This window comes from Pleuronectes platessa, chromosome 6, assembly GCF_947347685.1.
Source record: "Pleuronectes platessa chromosome 6, fPlePla1.1, whole genome shotgun sequence".
Classification (NCBI taxonomy): Eukaryota; Metazoa; Chordata; class Actinopteri; order Pleuronectiformes; family Pleuronectidae; genus Pleuronectes; species Pleuronectes platessa.
This window is the reverse complement of record NC_070631.1, coordinates 20655660-20673618: the sequence shown is the minus strand read 5'-3', so window position 1 is coordinate 20673618 and position 17959 is coordinate 20655660. Positions and strand designations below refer to the sequence as shown.

Below are 17959 nucleotides of genomic sequence, written 5' to 3'. Positions count from 1 at the left end.
CACTCAGCCAATGGGATGAAAGTTTTATTATGGAGAGTGACAATCGCGGAAATGTCACAAATTCTACATATTTATTGAACAATCACAAACCAGATCGGTATTTTTTATACATGTTTCTGCATTGTTATCTCAACGAAAACAATTTTAAATACAATTAATGTGAACAAGTTATTATCCTGTGCTAATCCAAGGTGCCTAATTTCACCATACATTTTTATACCAAATATTAGTATGAATATGATTTAAAGTAAAATCAAAGCACAACACAGGGCTGGTCAGACTGCGATGGTTCTTTATTGATCCAATGATGACCATTGGTTATTTCCAAGTATCTTGTAGGTGTTAATGTAAACAGACAACAAAATGACACTGAACTATCTTCATATCAGTGAGATCGTCTTACTGCAACAACAGAAAAATGCTGTCTTACAGTTATGGTAAAACTGAGAATTGACCTGTTTCTCATCAACACAAATATTTATTTCAATCTTCATTTAGGGGTTATAAGACTTATAAAGGACACGTAGCAAATCTATAAATATTACTCATCAACAGCATTTACAGTGTTTGCCAGAACATGAATAAATCACACATCCGATCTAAATATTTATTACCCTATATGTCCATCTAAATATAATTTGTATAATGAGCTTTCCATGAAAATATTTCAACTAAAAGCAATAAAATAGTTTGACTGCTTAGGGAAAAAATAAAACAGAGGTGTTTAAGTCGTATTTGGAATTATTGTGATCTAAATATTTAATAGATATGACAAATGCACAATCCTGCATTTCAATCTAAAAATAAACAAATTATACATTGTATAACCTTCTCTGTCAGAATTCTCAAAAGGATTTACAAAATCACTGAATTTCATCTGGTGTGTTGGAATTGGGGCTGCAAACATCATGACTTATGACCATGAATCTTATCACGTTTACACTAAGTTGACCTTATTCAGAAATTCTTGGGCCTCACAAACTCCCTTAATTTACTGTGCTTCCTCCTCCTGTATAAATTAGATTTCTGCTATAAACAATATTTAACACATCTTTTCACAAATCTGATCCAGTACACTCTTTTCCCTGTGTGGAGCTCAGTTAAGGTTTCCACTTCTCATCAGTCACCCTTTCTGACCCTTCTTCTTGTTGTCGTATCTCGCCCAACATCTTTCTGTCTTCCTCTCCTTCATTGGCATGGCAGATCAGTTTTCCCCTTCCTGGATAACTTGCTCTGTTGTGGGTTGCCATGTTGTAGCCGTTTCCCCCTCAGCGGAGGTGGTTGCGGTGTACTGGTAAAAGTCTGAGTCTGCCTGAAACATGACCAAGGCCTGAGCTGTGTGTATGCGTACGTGCTGGGCAAGGGAGCTCGCGTCCAAGAATTTATCACCACAGGAATCACAAGCGTATAAGATCTGTGTGTTGGGATCTGGGAACAGATAAAGAGTTGACAAACAAAGTAAGCCATTCATTTCCCTCATGCTGTATAACATCCTATCTAAATGTGTTACATGTTATCACACCAACTTCACCTGATCTTTTCCAATTTACCATTTCACAAAAGTCCATAAAGTTCGAATTTGGTTGGATTCGGAACCTCACTCGCTGTCTCTGCCATTTATAGTTAAATCATTTTAATTTGAGAATTACTAACTTATTTGAATTTTATCATACAACAAGGTAGGTAAGTTAGTTAAAGTCTCTTGAAGCACTTGTTTTCATTAGATTCAGTGAGAGCTCTGGCAGTGACTGTTAAATTGTGGCATTTGTCTATTACATGCATATGTGCATAAAATATTTGTTATCAAGTTGTTCCTATAATATGTGTTAATAACAACTCCAAACTACATTTTAGAATCAATGGGAAGTGTGCATGGCTAAATCCCACGTATTTAACTCAAAATATATGTTTTTTAGGAGAATCAGTATGTTTGAGTTGATATCAAAAGTACTTTTAAATTTTACCTGCTTCTTGCACTTTCTCTACTGCCTTGGTGATTTCAGCTTTCAAAGCCTCTGTCTCATCTGCAGACACTGGAACAACTGTAAACAGACAAGGGACACAAGGTAAACAAACACTTATCACTGAATAAACCCATTCATGCTTCTCTTATCACCTGCAGGGTGCTATCTGCAGCCCTTGCCAGGTCCTCTCCAGCATACACACATTTCCCTGAAAATCAATGGAGTCAGTCTTGAGGATGCTGTCTGACCTGTCAGCTGAGCCACAGCGCTTCCCTCCAGGGTGACAATATCATCTGTGGTAACGGTCACTATGTTGATCTCGCTGTCAGAGTTGGCTGAACCGGTGCAACCATCAGCCACCTCCTCTGTGCTGCCCTGGGCTACTATCAGCCGCTTCATGCCGGCCTTGCCTTGGTGGACGGTCCTGACATGAGAGCGCAGATTGTCCACCCGATTAAAACCTCTGCCGCATTTGTCACACAGGAAAGGTTTCTCCCCTTAGAAAGCCAGACAGAAAAAACAAAACACTTTAAAGGAAAGTAAAGGAGACTGCTGTTTCTATGAGTGTTCTTCCATGAAGCAACATACTAATTGGGCACACATTTTTTCCTTACCTGTGTGTATGATGATGTGCTTCGACAGGTCTCCCACATTGACGAATGCCTTGTTGCACATCTGACATTTGTGTGGTCGGACGTTGTCATGATGGCGAATGTGATTGGCTAGTTGACTGGACTGCACAAACCTATGTAGAGAGAAGCATAAGATGCATTGCTCATCTAGCTTCCTGTATTCAAATTGTATTTAAAGAGTTCACAGTGTATTTTCGACGTTGAACATGACACACCAGGGGTAAAAAAACTGAGAGGTAAACTCCTCTACTGGCAATGGAAAAGGAGCATACCGCCTTTTTAGCAGGCATAAAAAAAAAAACCTGCATACAAAGAGGTATAAAGTACAATTGAGTCAGTCACGCCACTGACCTTTTGCCACAGCGATCACACACATAAGGCTTCTCTCCCGTGTGCTGGCGGACATGAGCAATAAGGGAGCTGGCCTGGGTGAAGGCTTTGCCACAGACGACACAGACGCAGGGCTTCTCTCCTGTAACACATGAATTACTGTCTCACTCAGGGGGATTGTAGAAATCAATATAACTGCATTTCCGCTATGAAAGATTTGAATAGAGCATGTTACTTTCATTTTGACGGGAATACCTGTGTGGATGCGTTCATGCCGTTGCAGAGCTCCAGGATCACTGAACGCTCTCATACAGTGCATACAGGTGTAAGGTTTCTCCCCACTGTGAACCCGCAGGTGTCTCTTCAGATTCCCTACACAGCAGACACCATCACACAAAGGTTAGACTCAATGACTAAAAGCTAAGAAACAGCTACACAAGTCACAACAAGTTTTCGTCAGAATGAACCAGATAATGGTCTCAAGCAGGTTAAAACGGTTTCAAGATGAGCAGTAAACAGCAATTTCGGCACTTTCTTTACTCTATTCTATTTTTAGATTTTTTTAGATTAAATAAAAATTACAGAATGAATCTCCACTCAAATTTGGCAGCATGACGCAACGAGGAAAGAAAAGCTTTCATTTTGGTGTGAATCTGGATTAGCAGGAGGGATACAAACATTGTTAAATGGATTTTTACATTCTCACCAATTTCCCAGGGAATAATATAGTATATTGTAAAATATTAGGTATATTTAGGAGACTGATATCCACGAGTGTGTAAAAATTTGATTTCAAACCCTTCGCCCACCCCTCCATCAGCATAGTGGAGAGTGGATAATGAGTTCATTCTCATTTCTGGATGAACTGTCCCTTTGGGGGCAATGTTGGGCCTTAGTGGAGGTATGGGCTCTACTGAGAGCTATTCTATTTTTCATTTATATCAGCTGAAACAAAGAAGAAAGTAGAAACTAACAAAATATAACATTTCCTTTAAATTATTTAGCCACTATTACTTCTTTGATAGGTTGAGTTTCTATTGATTGATAAAACAAATAGCTCTTACTGTCTTCTTACCTGAAGTTGTAAACTGTTTGCCACATTCTTTGCATTTAAGAGGCCCATCTGTAATGTGGATCTTTAAGTGAGCCTTAAGATTCCCCACCTAAAGAGAACATATACATCAGACTTAAAACAGATTGTTCGGAAACACAATTGTGGAAACTAAATGCCTATGGGACTAACACATTTTACTTTAAGTTATCAAAATACCTTTCTGAAAGGCAAAGTTATGTTTTAATGAAGAGGTGTAATTGTGGGAGCTATATTTCCACAAAAAAAAACAAACATTCACATACAAGCTGTTACCTGGTTAAAGCGTTTTTCACAGTGCGGACACTTGTTGCCCTTTCCCGTATTGTGCGTCTCTAGATGTCTCATCTTGGCGGTGGGGTCAGAAAAGGCCTTCTCACAGAAGTCACAGTGATACGGCTTCTCACCGCTGTGCACCAGCTGGTGCCGCTTCAGGTTGCCAGACGTGGTGAAGAGCTTGCCGCAGACGTCGCAGCTGTAGCGTGCTTCACCTGTGTGGCGCTTGCGGTGCAAATTGAGCAGGCTGATCTGACGGTAGCTCTTTCCGCAAATTGAGCAGCAGTACGGCTTCAGGGGGCTAGGAGACAATAACTCAATTTAGTACTCTAGCCTGAAAGACCCCAGTAGGCAGGTGTGAGGAGAAAGATGACATGTGAACTACAAATCTCAGAATTAAAGATGTGATTCACCTGTGGGTTTTCTCGTGGGCTTTACAGGCTGCTGGGTCCGAGAAAGCCTTGTTGCAGTCCCGACAGCTGAACGGCTTCTCTCCTGTGTGAATACGCATGTGTCTCTTGAAGTTACCAGTGTGGGTGAATTTCTTCCCACAGTCCTGCAGCAAAGAAAATATGCCACTTGTAGTGAGCTGATGTATATGCAAAAATAGGTACAGAATCAATAGCGCAGAGATTGCTGACTACGCTGCATCAGCTGAATGTACCTGCGGTCGTCTTATTCAAACCTCAAAATCATGATGACAAACAGGTAAAGCTCACCTCACATCTGTGTGTCACAGAGCTGTAAGGCTTTGACTCGGACCGGTTGCTCATTGACGCAGACAGAGTTTGTCTCCCCTCCATCTCGCTGCCGGAGTCGACTCCTTCCTCCTGCGGGCTAACCTCGCCATCTTCCTCGCCATCTTCCTCTCCATCCCCATCTTCGTCATCAACTTCCCCATCACCGTTCTCCACAAACTCATCCTCTTCTCCTTCAGTCACCTCGGTCGGCTCCGCCACCTTTGACTCAGGTTTTGTCTCTGACGTGCCTTCGCACTCTGAGTCACTCTCTATGAGGGTGGAGATAGGGACACATGTAACTAACATACTGTCTAGAACCTTGAATAGAAATTGTTATCGCTATGAAAATTCAACTCTTTCAGGAAGCTGCTTCTGAAACAATTAACATTTTACAGAGATCCTGGAATTGAATGTTGAACAAAAAAAAAGAAAGAAAAGGAAACAGTGCAATAATCATATTAATTCTAATCAATCTGACTCATGAAAAATGAATCACTCCTGATGAAATCCTGAATCCTTCTGTATGATGGTACTCAACAAATTGTGTAACCAGTTTAAAGTCTTATCGACAGAGCGGTTGTGTACATTTGCACAGCGGAGCCATTGTGTGCTCACCAGGTGGGAAGTTTCGTCGCAGAGGTTTTCTGATTCTTCTCCCTCGAGAGCTCGAGTGAGAGGAGCTGCCTTCAGATTTTACCTGTAATCCTGTAAATGCAGAGAAATAACTCTGAGTTCACGTGTTGTATAAAATGAGCAAAGCTTGTTACAGAGACTACAAAGCATCATGTGGCCCTAGAACACGATTTATTTTTATTATATGCAAGCACACATGCCCAATGTACTTTCTGCAGGTACTTACCGGGTACATAACTGGTTTCGCAGGGGTCATCCTGAAATTCAGGTGCATCTTGTGCAGTGCTTTCTATGTGATTTTCTCCAGAAGGGGGCTCGGTTTTGGGTGTTTGTGCTGCAGGACTGGGCTGAGGAGCAGTCTGTTGAGTTTCTGTAGCAGTGTCTTCCTTCAAATTGTCCGGATTTTGCGTCGGTTCTTTATCTCCTGTGATAATGCCAGAATCATTCTCCTCTGCTTGTGCTGCCACTTCAGTCATGTCACTCTCCTGCGCCAGTCTCAGCTCGCTTTGACCTGTTTTTTCATCTGGTTTATTCAAGAACAAAAGATTAAGTGGCGTATGTCAGACTCCATATTTTCATAAATGGATCACAACGTGAAATCTGAAGCCGTTTTCAGACATGAACTACGCAGAATAAACACAGAGCTTTGTCTGGAAATTCTTCTGAGCTTGCCGTTTACTTATGAACTACACAGCACAGAATTCAGGTTAGGGGTTGACCTGTATGCGGGTGAGGCGCAGCGACCATTTGTTTTTATTTACAGCACATGACACAGGTGATGACCCTTATCACCAAAACTCATTGTCTTTCTAAGTTGACTTCATCTATGTGTAAGGCTCCTCTTTTTAATCCTGAGATTGTTGTGTTTGGGGCTCATTCTGACATTATACAGAGTTTTTACTCGTGGGCTGGCAGGAGAAACTTTGAAGAATGTCAGAAGCCCCTTACTCTGTCGTATGCTTCCTCACATACAGACCCTCTGGAGAGAATCAGGAGATCATAGCTCAGTGTATGTCTGAAATGAACTTTCAGACATGAAAATTTGAATCTGAATCAGATTAGGTTGATATCTTCACATGAACTGATATAACCACTAAGCAGTTTCACACGGATCAATTCTGCACAAATCCTTCATAAAACAGTATCATAATCATCATATCAGACTTATCAGATCTATCTCACTTCTTTACAGTACAGGTGAATACTAATTTGTAATGACTGCAACCAACCATGGACAGAGTGGAAACACTTCTCTGTAGAATTACAAACATGGGATAACTTGAAGATAAAGTTATGGTTCAACGTGTTAGGCTATTGAATTATCCCTTTCAACATGAGTACATAAATATTTCCAGGGCCGGTCCTCTCTATGGAGGCCCCCATGTTTCTTGTAGTAGCCCAGACTGGAAACACTAAACAACCTTTGAGTTTTTATGAAGACTGAAAGTTACTACAGGTTTTCTCTCATGTTTTGAAGGAGATGATGGGGTGAGGGGTGTTCAGCTGCCAAGTGCAATTTCACCACTAGATGTCACTAAATTCTACACACTGCAACTTTAAATAAAAAAAAGGAGAGCAACATGAACACTGAACTCACCCACAGTGAAATCCAGCGTTATGAGGGAAGGAACTGGATTTGCCATCGACTGGTACGCAGAGCAAGCGTTTACAATCTCTTGCATTTGTAAAAAGTTAGCAACGGCCAGCACGTCTTCGACATTCTGTGAACTTAAACTCAGCTTGGCTGTGTACATAAACTCCAGGACATGACCCAAACCTGCAACGATAATGAGGAATACAATAGGTCTACTGGATAGACAGTAGAGACTATGAGGTACATTTACTCTTTAAGCAAGGTACTGTAGATCAGTGATTCTCAACTGGTGGGTCGCAGGCCTTTGCCTCCTGTGCTTTTATTTTGAAGGGGATTTTTTTATGCAGCGGAGTGCCGTCTATTCACACTCCTTAACAGTATTTGTTAAGGTGCTGAATGGATCAGTTTGTTGGTTCTCATAGATGCAGTGAGTGAGTATCAACAGCTAAAGCTACATAATTTGGTTATTTTTTAAACTACTTCTCAGTAGTTGGACTTTTTTATTCTATGTTTGTGCATGAAAGCACTGTTGAGTCTGTTAAAAAAGGCTGAAGTTACTGAATTGTTATGTATGATGTATTACCGGTTTATAATTCAAATACTGATAATTGAGTGTAAAAGGGAATATTTCCCTCTCTAGCATCACCACCTGCTGGTCGTTTTGGTTTATCATGATTTTTGTGTGTGTTGGCATACACTGATATTCTGTACTATCTCAGGTTCAGACTGCACCATCTTTTTATTAAATACATTTCAGAAGTTGAAATTTTTCCTCGATTTGGACTTGTCATTAAGGGGTGATGGTGGGTCCCAAAGCCAGACCAGATGAGAACCACTGTTGTAGATGGTGTGCAAAATCAAAGCACTTGAAAAGACAAAACAAATGAAATACATAAAACAGAAGTATAAAGACATTTGAGCCCACAGCTAGGTTGAACCTACCTGCTGCATTGCTGATGTCCAGATGCACCACATCTTTCTGGTCCAGGAAGAGGGTGCGGAAATAGATGCTGCAGGCTGCCAGCACAGCTTTGTGGGCCTTGAAGTCCACCCCGTCCACAACAAAGGTGCAGTCACACAGCAGACCCTGCCTGCGCTGCCGGTTGAGCTGCTCCAGGACCTTCCCGCTGTGCCATGGGAACTCCATCGCTCTGAAAGATGGAGGATGGTGCTGGCGGCCAGGCACCTTCTCTGTGGAACATGACAAGTAAGAATGTGGGACATGGGTTGAGGTTAAAATGGCTTATACGCCAGCAGACCTTGTAAATGGTCTAAATGGTGTGTATTTGGATAGCCCTCTAGTCTTTATGACCGCTCAAATCGCTTTATAGTACAGTTTTGCCATTCACCCATTCACTGGCCTTTTATTTAACACCAATCAATCAGTTTTGCCCACCATTGATATGATTATGTCTCCCCCGAATATAGTGAAGCTGTACAATTATTCTAATGATTCAGTTGACAGACCAGACTAATCGCTCAATGGTTTGAGATGTGAGTGTTAACTGAAAAAAATTGTATCTATCAAAAGCCACGCATTTAACACTGACATTAATACATTAACATTGAATTAAAAATAATGCCACAAACCATAACTTTGGATGTTTAAATAACAAAATAATTGTTTTGAACACCATGTATGGCTGGATATTGCCAAAAATGATATCTAGATAAAAGTTAGTGGAATTTTATGATTATCAGAATAAGAGTTAATTTAGTGTTTTTTAAATATTTTGCATGAGCAGAGAATGACAAACACTTGATAAACATTTGACGGATCCGAAATAGATCAATTATGTGCTATACCTTTTTATTGTGCTTAGACAAGCCATAAGTTATTATATCAATATATATTACATTTATGTTTTTGATGAACATCCTATTGCGATAACTATTGATCAGCCAGATAAGCATTTCTCAATATCCTCTTTTCAAACTGGCACGTGGATCTACTGTCCATGACAACTTTAAAAAAAACGGTGGAATATGGCAGATCATTTTTATTCATCTGTATTTATCATGCAGGTGCCTAGTTTGGTCTGTGTTGTTTAAACTCATGGTTTTAGACATTATCAGGTTTCCTTTTCCTACACGACACCAGCGGGAAGTAGCAGAGAGAGAAAGACAGGATTTTAACCCAAAACTGTAACTGAGCAAGCATCGGAAAAACACCTGCAGCCAAATGAAGAAAATGTGTTGCACCTGATGGGGACATGATACCGTTATCTGGCTAAATGAACAACGAGTGACATTAGCCAGAATAACATGATCATTCAGCTTTAACTGGGTTCATGGCGTTTTTGCGACGAGACAACAGCACGGGCGATCTTTTCAGACTGTGAAGCTCTTTTCCCGAAAACTTTTCAAAGATTAGCTTGACGGTGCATCGATTACAATTCCTCCATCCTTGCAGCTTTGTTATCCGGGATTAATTTAGCTTGCCTTGACATGCATGTATTGCAGGAACAAGATGGCGGCTCGGGGAGTCGGGCCTGTGTTCATCTCTTGTGTTTTCCTCAGTTCGCTCGCCCTGGATTCAGGTGAAGCGCCATTTTAAGAGAAACTAACTCGGGCCTTACCTCCGTGTTGTCCGCTCTTCACTCCGGGCTCAAACCCTCCAACCAGGCGCTGTTTCACGGTCTTTGGCTCAGTTATAAACAGCGATCCCAATCGAGTTTTTCGGCGATCGATCCTGCGGCGCTGACTCCATCCACCGCCATCTTCCTCTCTCTGATCGATTGATACGGACCGGGCGGGTGTATCTGCGGAGCATGCGCAGTGTGAACACGCGCTGTGGACATAATGCCCGCGTGGTGGCGCTAAAGTATCTTTCTGATTTCTTAGATTGAATATAAAGTGTTTTTATTCCTCATCTGAGTAACCTTTGTAACCTCTGTGTGTTACTGTCCAAGATCTGTATACTTGATTGTAAAGTACTGAAAACTAAACCTTTTTGATTTGATTAGTTTAGTGTCCTATGATTAAACAAGCCTCTTTTTTTATGTAGAAAAGAAAAATCTGGTAATGCATCAATTCTTTTCACTAATAGTTTTTCACATTAAAAATAACGTACATCATACAAAGAAGACCACAAACTTGTCATAATAGCAAAACACATGGCGTGAAATTATAACATATCGACAAAACAAGAAAGTAGAAGCAAAAACTGGGTATATCAACAGATAAAAAGAAAGAGTGTCCTATAGATATATTTTAAACAATATATGGTGTAATTTATATGATATTATTACGGTTGTCCCCCAAAAATGTGAGGCTACAATGGGTTAATTGTTTTTTGTCAATTAGAAGTTGTGGATCAACACAAACTAATGACAATAGCATCTTTATCTATCTAGCATTTCTCAAAACATAGTTACACAGTGCAAGTTTAAAAACATAAAATCTCAATTATAAATGAATAACTAAAACAATATGAACAATACACTCTTGGCAGAAATTTAAGCATGGCCACTAATTACATTAATAAGTATGTTGAGTAAATTTTAGTATGCTGTACATTTTAAGCTTTTTAAAAGCACTCTGGCTTGTATGTGCTATTTGCCAATCAGAAACTTCAGGGAACTGTTGATAGACTATAAGTCAATGTTACAGTTCAGAAACTAAAACACTTCTTCTGATATGGGCAACCAATTTGGTTTAAAAAATCTGCTGATTGAATTCCACCAAGAATATTTGAGATTAAAAAATAAATGAGAAATAGGAGGTGTCTAATAGTAAACACACACAAAATCAGTTACCTCTTGCAAGGCTGTCTTTGATGAGACATATGAAAGTGATGAAATGTGTTTTGTGTAAATAATGGTGCACTACTTCCTTTTACTGTCACTTTCTGATAGAAGTGCACCAAAATACAGTTCAAACACAGTGGAGCAAAATTAAAGCCTCATAACAAAAGGCTTCCAATTTATTTTTGCTTGAATGGCGCCTTTGAGAATCTTCTCTCATGAAAGCAGGACAGATGCCACACAAATGCATTTTTACAAAAACGACTGAATAGAAGCACCTTCCATAAACTGCAGGGTGGTCGCATGATACGCTGTCTCTATTGATTAGGAGAGGAGTTTGCCACGTGATGCTCCCAGCTCATCCATCTTCATTCTGCCCTTATGTATTCATTATTTTTTCATTTGGATGTACGGTGAAGAAAATTGCAACCAAGATACAAGATGCTGAACCTCACATCGCCTCTCAAGGCTGTGCATCTAGTGTGTGAGTAATGTGTAATAGAGAAAGTACAACACAGATGCACTGTATGATGGGTAAATGGCAAAACTGTTCTGTAAATCGCTTTGAGTGATCATCAAGACTGATATTCTCTAAATGGTCTGCTGTTGTAGAACAGTTTTTCCTGGCCTTTAAACAGTAACATTTTCAAATAATGAGTATAGGGAACTAGAATCCGTATATTTTTATCATATATATATAAATACACCTTTTAATTTCTGTTCTTTCTATATATATATTTCAGTCAGACAACTCATGTTCAAACATTTATTGCAACACTAGAACAGGTTTAGTGTTTGGTGTCTAGACTCCAACTTAATCCCTTCCCCCTGATATGATTACACAGATATTATGGGAGTGATGAGCAAATATCTGTAACCCGCTGTTGGTGGATGCTGAGGTGCTGGAGGGGCTGAAGCAACTGGTACCAATACGGCAGCAGCAGTGCGAGCCAAGGGGGCGATGGGAAATCTCTCTCTGCTTGAATAGGCCACCTAATAAGGTGGGTGTGTACTATAGATGGTCATGGAGAGTGAGGTTTGTCACATGATTGGAGCAGAGCAGCTCGAGTTGGCCGCCTGAACTAGCTTGCAGGGTTTGCTTCATTCATTTTCAAATCAACTCATATAAAGTGATTGAGCTCTTCAGGCAGAGGGGGAAACAGAAGGCGCCAGCATGTTTATTGTCAAAGAAGGAGTATTTTATTCACACAAATAATACAACAGAATAAATTATTAATGAGAAACCATCAATTTTAAAATTCTCAATTTAGACAAGGGAGTTGAACTGTGTTAGACGACACAAGTGAAGTACTGGACTGATCAGTACAGTGTGTGTGTGTGTATGCTTGTCCAAATGCTATACATGTCCAAGCTTCTAAGTCTCAGCCTGTTATTTGCAGCTATGACCTATTGCAGCTGTGTCTGGTGAACTATCTCGAACAATAACTGAATTGCAGCCACAGCGGGAGGATGTGGTTGGTTTTACATTGCACGTTGTGAGTGTTACATGTAGAATGGGTTCAGTGAAGATAGGAAATCAAGGAAGATGCATAAAAAAAAAGAAGAAATCTGGTGTTTCTAGATTTTGATCTCGGTGCGGAAGGTCTGTACGAGCTCGTGCTTGGCTGGGTGTCGCCGCGCACGGACTGTTAGGGTTCCCTCTGTGTCCAGTGATGACGTCACAGAGGTGGGGTCTACATCCTCAGGTAGCTGGCACTTGTGGGTGAATGTGTTCATCACTGAACCGTCCTGGGCCAACTGTCGAGGAAGAAATAAAAGATTCAGTGAGGGAATGTAGCTGTGACACCCTGAACTCCACAGATTGTCGTCCCAGGGTTCCACCATATGACTAAGTCCGTTTTTGATCACTTGCAGACACACAGCATAGTACCGCTCTGAATCAGGAAGCAAGCAGCCCACCTTTTCTGCATGAACTTCTATCTGGTTGTTGGACGTGGTGACAATGACGTCCTCAGGGGAGAAGTCTCGCACGTCAACTGTGAACTGGTACGAATCCCCGAGAGTTTTAATGTTTCCAGCTCCACCTGAAAGCCAGCAAGATGAGAAAGCATGTTGTTACCTTTGGTTTTGTTTACACCACCTGCCGCTGAAATTGCTTCCCATTTCAGTGAGTTAAGTACCATCACTGGTAATTATAATAGCTGCAGGCGGTTAGGGACTGATTAACTGATGTTACAGGAAGTTGATTTAATAGGCTGCACCATATAATTGAAATCTTGTATTTTTTCTTTATGCCAAAACTCTAGTATACTGTTGAATAGTTTCAATAAAAAAAAGAAGCTAAATTCAATCATTCACTATTCAGAGAAAACATTTTCTCTTTTCTTTTAGTATTTCATTACTTCCTTATTTGTATATACACACAAGGGTTCAATTGATATACATACACATACATGTTATATGATGTGTGAACTTTCAGTGAAAATTTGTTAAAAATTTAATCTAATGACTTAATTATAATTATAGCCAAACACATAACCAAACAGGAACACCGTCTTTTTTTTTTTTACAGAAAACATGATTGTATCCTAATGGTGTTTGTTTTCATTTATTACTAAATACAGACAAGCAGAATGTCTGTATTGATAACACAAATGTTTTCCATATTATTGAATAGACTGACAAATGAGTATTTGTCGGCATAGTTGCTGTTTTGGTCATTATCCAAATGCATCCACTACTGTACAGAAGGCAGATCTACAGTTGTGATTAATTTATGGAAACGTACATTACTATCAACGAAAAAGTGCTTTCTTTGGCCCTCCAATTATAATTTAGTTATTTGCATCACAGCCTTTCATTTTGTTTTAATATTGGTTTTGTCATTTGTTTAGTTTCTATCAATCCCATGTCTGGAGTCTGAGCAACAATGTAATTTCAAGCTTTAACAGATTTGCATTTGTGACATCATTCCAAATATGTGTGTGTGTGTGTGTGTGTGTGTGTGTGTGTGTGTGTGTGTGTGTGTGTGTGTGTGTGTGTGTGTGTGTGTGTGTGTGTGTGTGTGTGTGTGTGTGTGTGTGTGTGTGTGTGTGTGTGTGTGTGTGTGTGTACACTGGTCACCAGGCAACCATCTGATCATTCCTTATGCAGGCGTCATCCCAGATACTCGGCGTGTGAAGTCACACTGCTGGCAGTCTGTTCTGCATTCCCCTGTTGCATGCATCAGTCTGCGTCAGTGTGTGTGTGTGTGTGTGTGTGTACGTGCCTTGCTTTGCTTAGTGTCCTAGCATCAGTCTCCTGCGCTGCTACTATGGAACACCAACAATTCTATACCCTGCCCCTGAGTCACAGAGTCCATTTAAGGTTCAAATGTAACACATTCACACATCTGTGTGCACCTGCAGTGAAAAGTTCACACCAGCTCCACACATTACTGAGCCACAGGACATACCAGACACTGTGACCATAAGAGCCTGCTGATTTGAATGTATATTTTATATAATAAAATAGTTATATATATACACACACACATAGTATGTTTATAAGCAAACATCTCTTTTTGAATTTGTTGACATTTGAGTTTAAACATGTACGAATCATATAAACATATGTATGAGTAATTAGAGCTCACCCTCCTCCAAACACTGTCAGATCCTCCACATGAAATTTAGTTTTGAAAAAGAATACATCATCAAATATACACATAATGTAGAAGTGCTCTCATGCTACAGTTAATACCAGCTATTGCCCTTAGACTGAAATCCTTCCCCAGCTTACTTTGGTTGGATTATCAAAGTAGATCATTGAAGGCGTCATTTTTTATCTTGTTTGACTTAAAATTAAAGATAACATCCCTGATCCATCTTCAAGTTTAAAAGTATTAGACACCGGGATATTAAGGTTTTGAGGGTCACCACATTACGCAGTACAGTCCTCAGATCTCAGGTCACTGTGAACTTGAGTCACTCCGTCAGTCAGTACCATGGCTCCACTCACACCACAGTCCTTTTAGCTTTTAAACTCAGCTCTGCCTGTGGTCTCCTTCCACTCAACTGTCACCTCCGACATGCTTTATCACCACTTTGTAGAGAAAAACACCACACTGCACACAAGTCGTTTCCAAGCAGCCAGTTAAATCTTGTCAAGACTGTCACTTCAACTGGCTAAAGCTACTATATTTATACCACTTGTGTATACAAAGGGTGTTACAGAAAGCTGACCTTGCTCCCAACTTACCGGAAAACCCCAAGGCGTCGCTCCCAGGCCTCATGAAGGAGCCAAAGTCCTCAGAAAACAGTCCCCGGCTTTTCTCCATGTATGGGTTACCAGAGGATGAGGATGAAGATGAAGTCTGGTGAAAACTACGCTCCGATCGATAGGCAGAAGAGTTGGTCTCACTCATGGATGGGTGTGAGTGCTGGGTGAGGCAGAGGAGGAGAGCAGAGGAGAGAGAACAGGGAGGCGTGGAGAGTTGATTCGTCTGGTCGCTCCTCTGGGAGTATTAAATGTTAAAAATAATATATGCAGCTCCTCTGTCTTTCCTTTTTTCTTTCTATGTGTTTATTATCCTTTGTGTGTCTAAGGTAACTGTTTTTCCACTGTCCTGCAGCCACTCTCTCATTGGCCCTTATATACTGTGCGGTCCTATACGTGGTTGGGGGGTTCACACGTGTGTCACAGCTCATTGGGAAAGAGAAATAACATTCTATATTTATCGTGAAACACACAGAGTGATGGAGAGAGGGCTCCGTGGTTGGAAAAGTTCTGGGCATTGAAGGGCCCTGAGGTTAAGGGCAGAGGAGAGAGTAGGATTTTGATAGAGAGAGGTAGAGAAAGAGCAGGGGGGGGGGGCAACAGTTGTCATTCCACACACACCATCCCTGAAATAGCTCCCCTCTCCTGTCTTTAATTCCCCCGCACTCCGTCACTCCATTTGTCTGTTTCTTCTGCTTGCTTCATATTTAACACCATTTCTTTGTTTTTTTGAAGGTGACGTAATGGCCGATCTTTCCACAGCGTGGTTTCATCTCATTAGTGAGATTTTCTGTGTTTTTGTCAGGCCCCGTCTCATCTGCTTATTGATTTAATCTTTTTCGTTCTGAGCATGCAACATTATGAACAAATGATTTTATGGAAGACTCTGCATTCTCCCGCTGAGCCGGATGAAAAGAGAGAAGAGCGAATGGAAAAGTGGAAAAAGAAGACGTGCCTCTTATCTCAGAGGATAAGTAAAGAGCAAAACAAAGATGGAAAGAATGTGCTTGAAAACAAAGCCGTCAGCAGCGAGAGCGGGGGACTTAGTAGGGGCATTGCTTTGTGGCTATAAATATCTGCATGAGAAGCAGTGATTAAACAACACTCACTGCTCTCCCCTCTACTGTCGCTGACAGCAAATCCATTAAAAAACCTTTAAGGACTAAATCCCTATATGTCTATAATGAAACTATAAGTATTTGACTGTTGCCCTAATCAATCATGACTAAGTGGCCGATAGTCTATGCATGACCTGTACATGACACATGCAACAAGTGACTGATTTACTGCGTGACATCACAACTTCAGTTCCTCAATCACAATGGCACTGAAATGGAAACCACATTATCCAAACAAATCCAGCACGTGTTGTCGTCTTTTGTTTTGAAGCCACGTATGAATAGAAAGGTTATAGCCATCATAACAAATGACACCATACTGTGTTATGCACCTCTCTTATCAGTACAGAGCTCAAATCCCCCTGTTGAAGGTCTAAATCCAGCCCAGCAACTCAGCAGCTCCCTGCCAGGAAGCACACAGAGCCTCCCCTCCCCCTAGTAACAGCAGGAATATTGTTTATTCATTTTATAAATGAGATATCTGGTACACTGTGTTTGTTACCACTGATGTTGCTTTAGTCGAGAGTAATGCTGGAAGAAAACGGCAAATGTGCTATCACATGCTATTGACAGTATTCACTTTACTAAATAATATATAAATGATTATCATTATCAATTACTCAATAATGTCTGTAGGGATTGTTTTCAACATAAGAAAGGTCAAAATGGTCTCCGCTGCTGTTTCGGTCTTCAAAAGTCTGATGACATTTCACAGGATTGTTTTCTTTAAAAAAAAAAGGAAATAGTAATTTACTCAAATCAAAGGTTTCTAATTTCGGGTCAAGAGGCCCATAGAAGTAAAATAGCACACTTTTGATGAGTCACGAGATGCTGAACATGTCAATAGACACCAATCAATCATAAAAATTGAATTTTATTTTTATAAGCCCAAATCGCAATGATCCTCATAGGGCTTAACGAGGAGTGTCATCCACTGCCCAAATAGGATGAGGAAAAACTACCAAAACATATAAACCTTCGAGAGCCAGAAGTGAGACATCTCTCTTCTAGGACAGACAAAATAGAATAGAATAGATTTCATATGTAAAAGGGCACCTCAAAAACAAATATTAAAAAATTATATAAATGGAGAGGTGTATCAATGTTTGAAGTTTATACAGAAGATAAAGCCAGACAGAGCAGCAATGACGATTGGAATAAGTATTGCTAGTACTGGTAGTATATGTCAGTAGGTATCTAAGCAAACTAATTAAAGTCAAAATCCATTATCAGCTGCCACTACAATGCAGGAGAAATAAACAAGAAACATAAATCTAAACCTAGACCTAAACAAATATAAGTACTGTAAGTGTCCTGTGAAGTTTTAACTGGAATAAATAATGTTAGTAGTATCTAGTTAAGTGCAGCATAAAAAATGAGTTCAAATCCTAAAAAGGAGAGAAAAATAAGACTCAACACTGACTAAAGAAGATCAAATATCAGTATTATTAAGTTCAGGCAGTCGGCCAGGATCACTGAGTTTAAAGGAATCACAACAGAGTGGGAGGAAGAAACGTGACCAAGTGAATGTGATCCAGTGGTCTGTAAAATCTCTGTCCCCCCGGTGACATTGAATCACCTCTATAATGTGTGTGTTTGTGTGTGCATTCCTATCTGT

General features: G+C 40.3%; 2 protein-coding genes and 1 long non-coding RNA gene across 3 annotated transcripts; 1 reads left to right on the top strand and 2 right to left on the bottom strand.

The window, feature by feature from the left end:
* Positions 1–275: 275 nt before the first annotated feature.
* Positions 276–10021, bottom strand: zbtb17 (zinc finger and BTB domain containing 17). The gene is made up of 15 exons (XM_053424816.1): positions 9839–10021; positions 8202–8450; positions 7263–7442; positions 5892–6188; positions 5648–5737; positions 5012–5301; positions 4706–4848; positions 4293–4593; positions 4002–4089; positions 3182–3298; positions 2948–3068; positions 2579–2709; positions 2213–2461; positions 1965–2042; positions 276–1428 (listed from the first exon to the last, which is right to left on the bottom strand). Exons 2-15 carry the CDS (start codon positions 8404–8406, stop codon positions 1205–1207), a joined length of 2514 nt encoding a protein of 837 aa, XP_053280791.1. The 5' UTR covers positions 8407–8450; positions 9839–10021; the 3' UTR covers positions 276–1204.
* LOC128442384 (uncharacterized) lies at positions 9726–13896 on the top strand. Its single transcript, XR_008338831.1, has 4 exons — positions 9726–9799; positions 11425–11489; positions 11851–12006; positions 12881–13896. It is a non-coding gene; the product is annotated as an uncharacterized LOC128442384 (long non-coding RNA).
* hspb7 (heat shock protein family, member 7 (cardiovascular)) lies at positions 12183–15577 on the bottom strand. The gene is made up of 3 exons (XM_053424817.1): positions 15206–15577; positions 12926–13050; positions 12183–12763 (listed from the first exon to the last, which is right to left on the bottom strand). The coding sequence occupies exons 1-3, from the start codon at positions 15369–15371 to the stop codon at positions 12584–12586; spliced, it is 471 nt and encodes a 156-aa protein (XP_053280792.1). The 5' UTR covers positions 15372–15577; the 3' UTR covers positions 12183–12583.
* Between the last annotated feature and the right edge of the window lie 2382 nt (positions 15578–17959).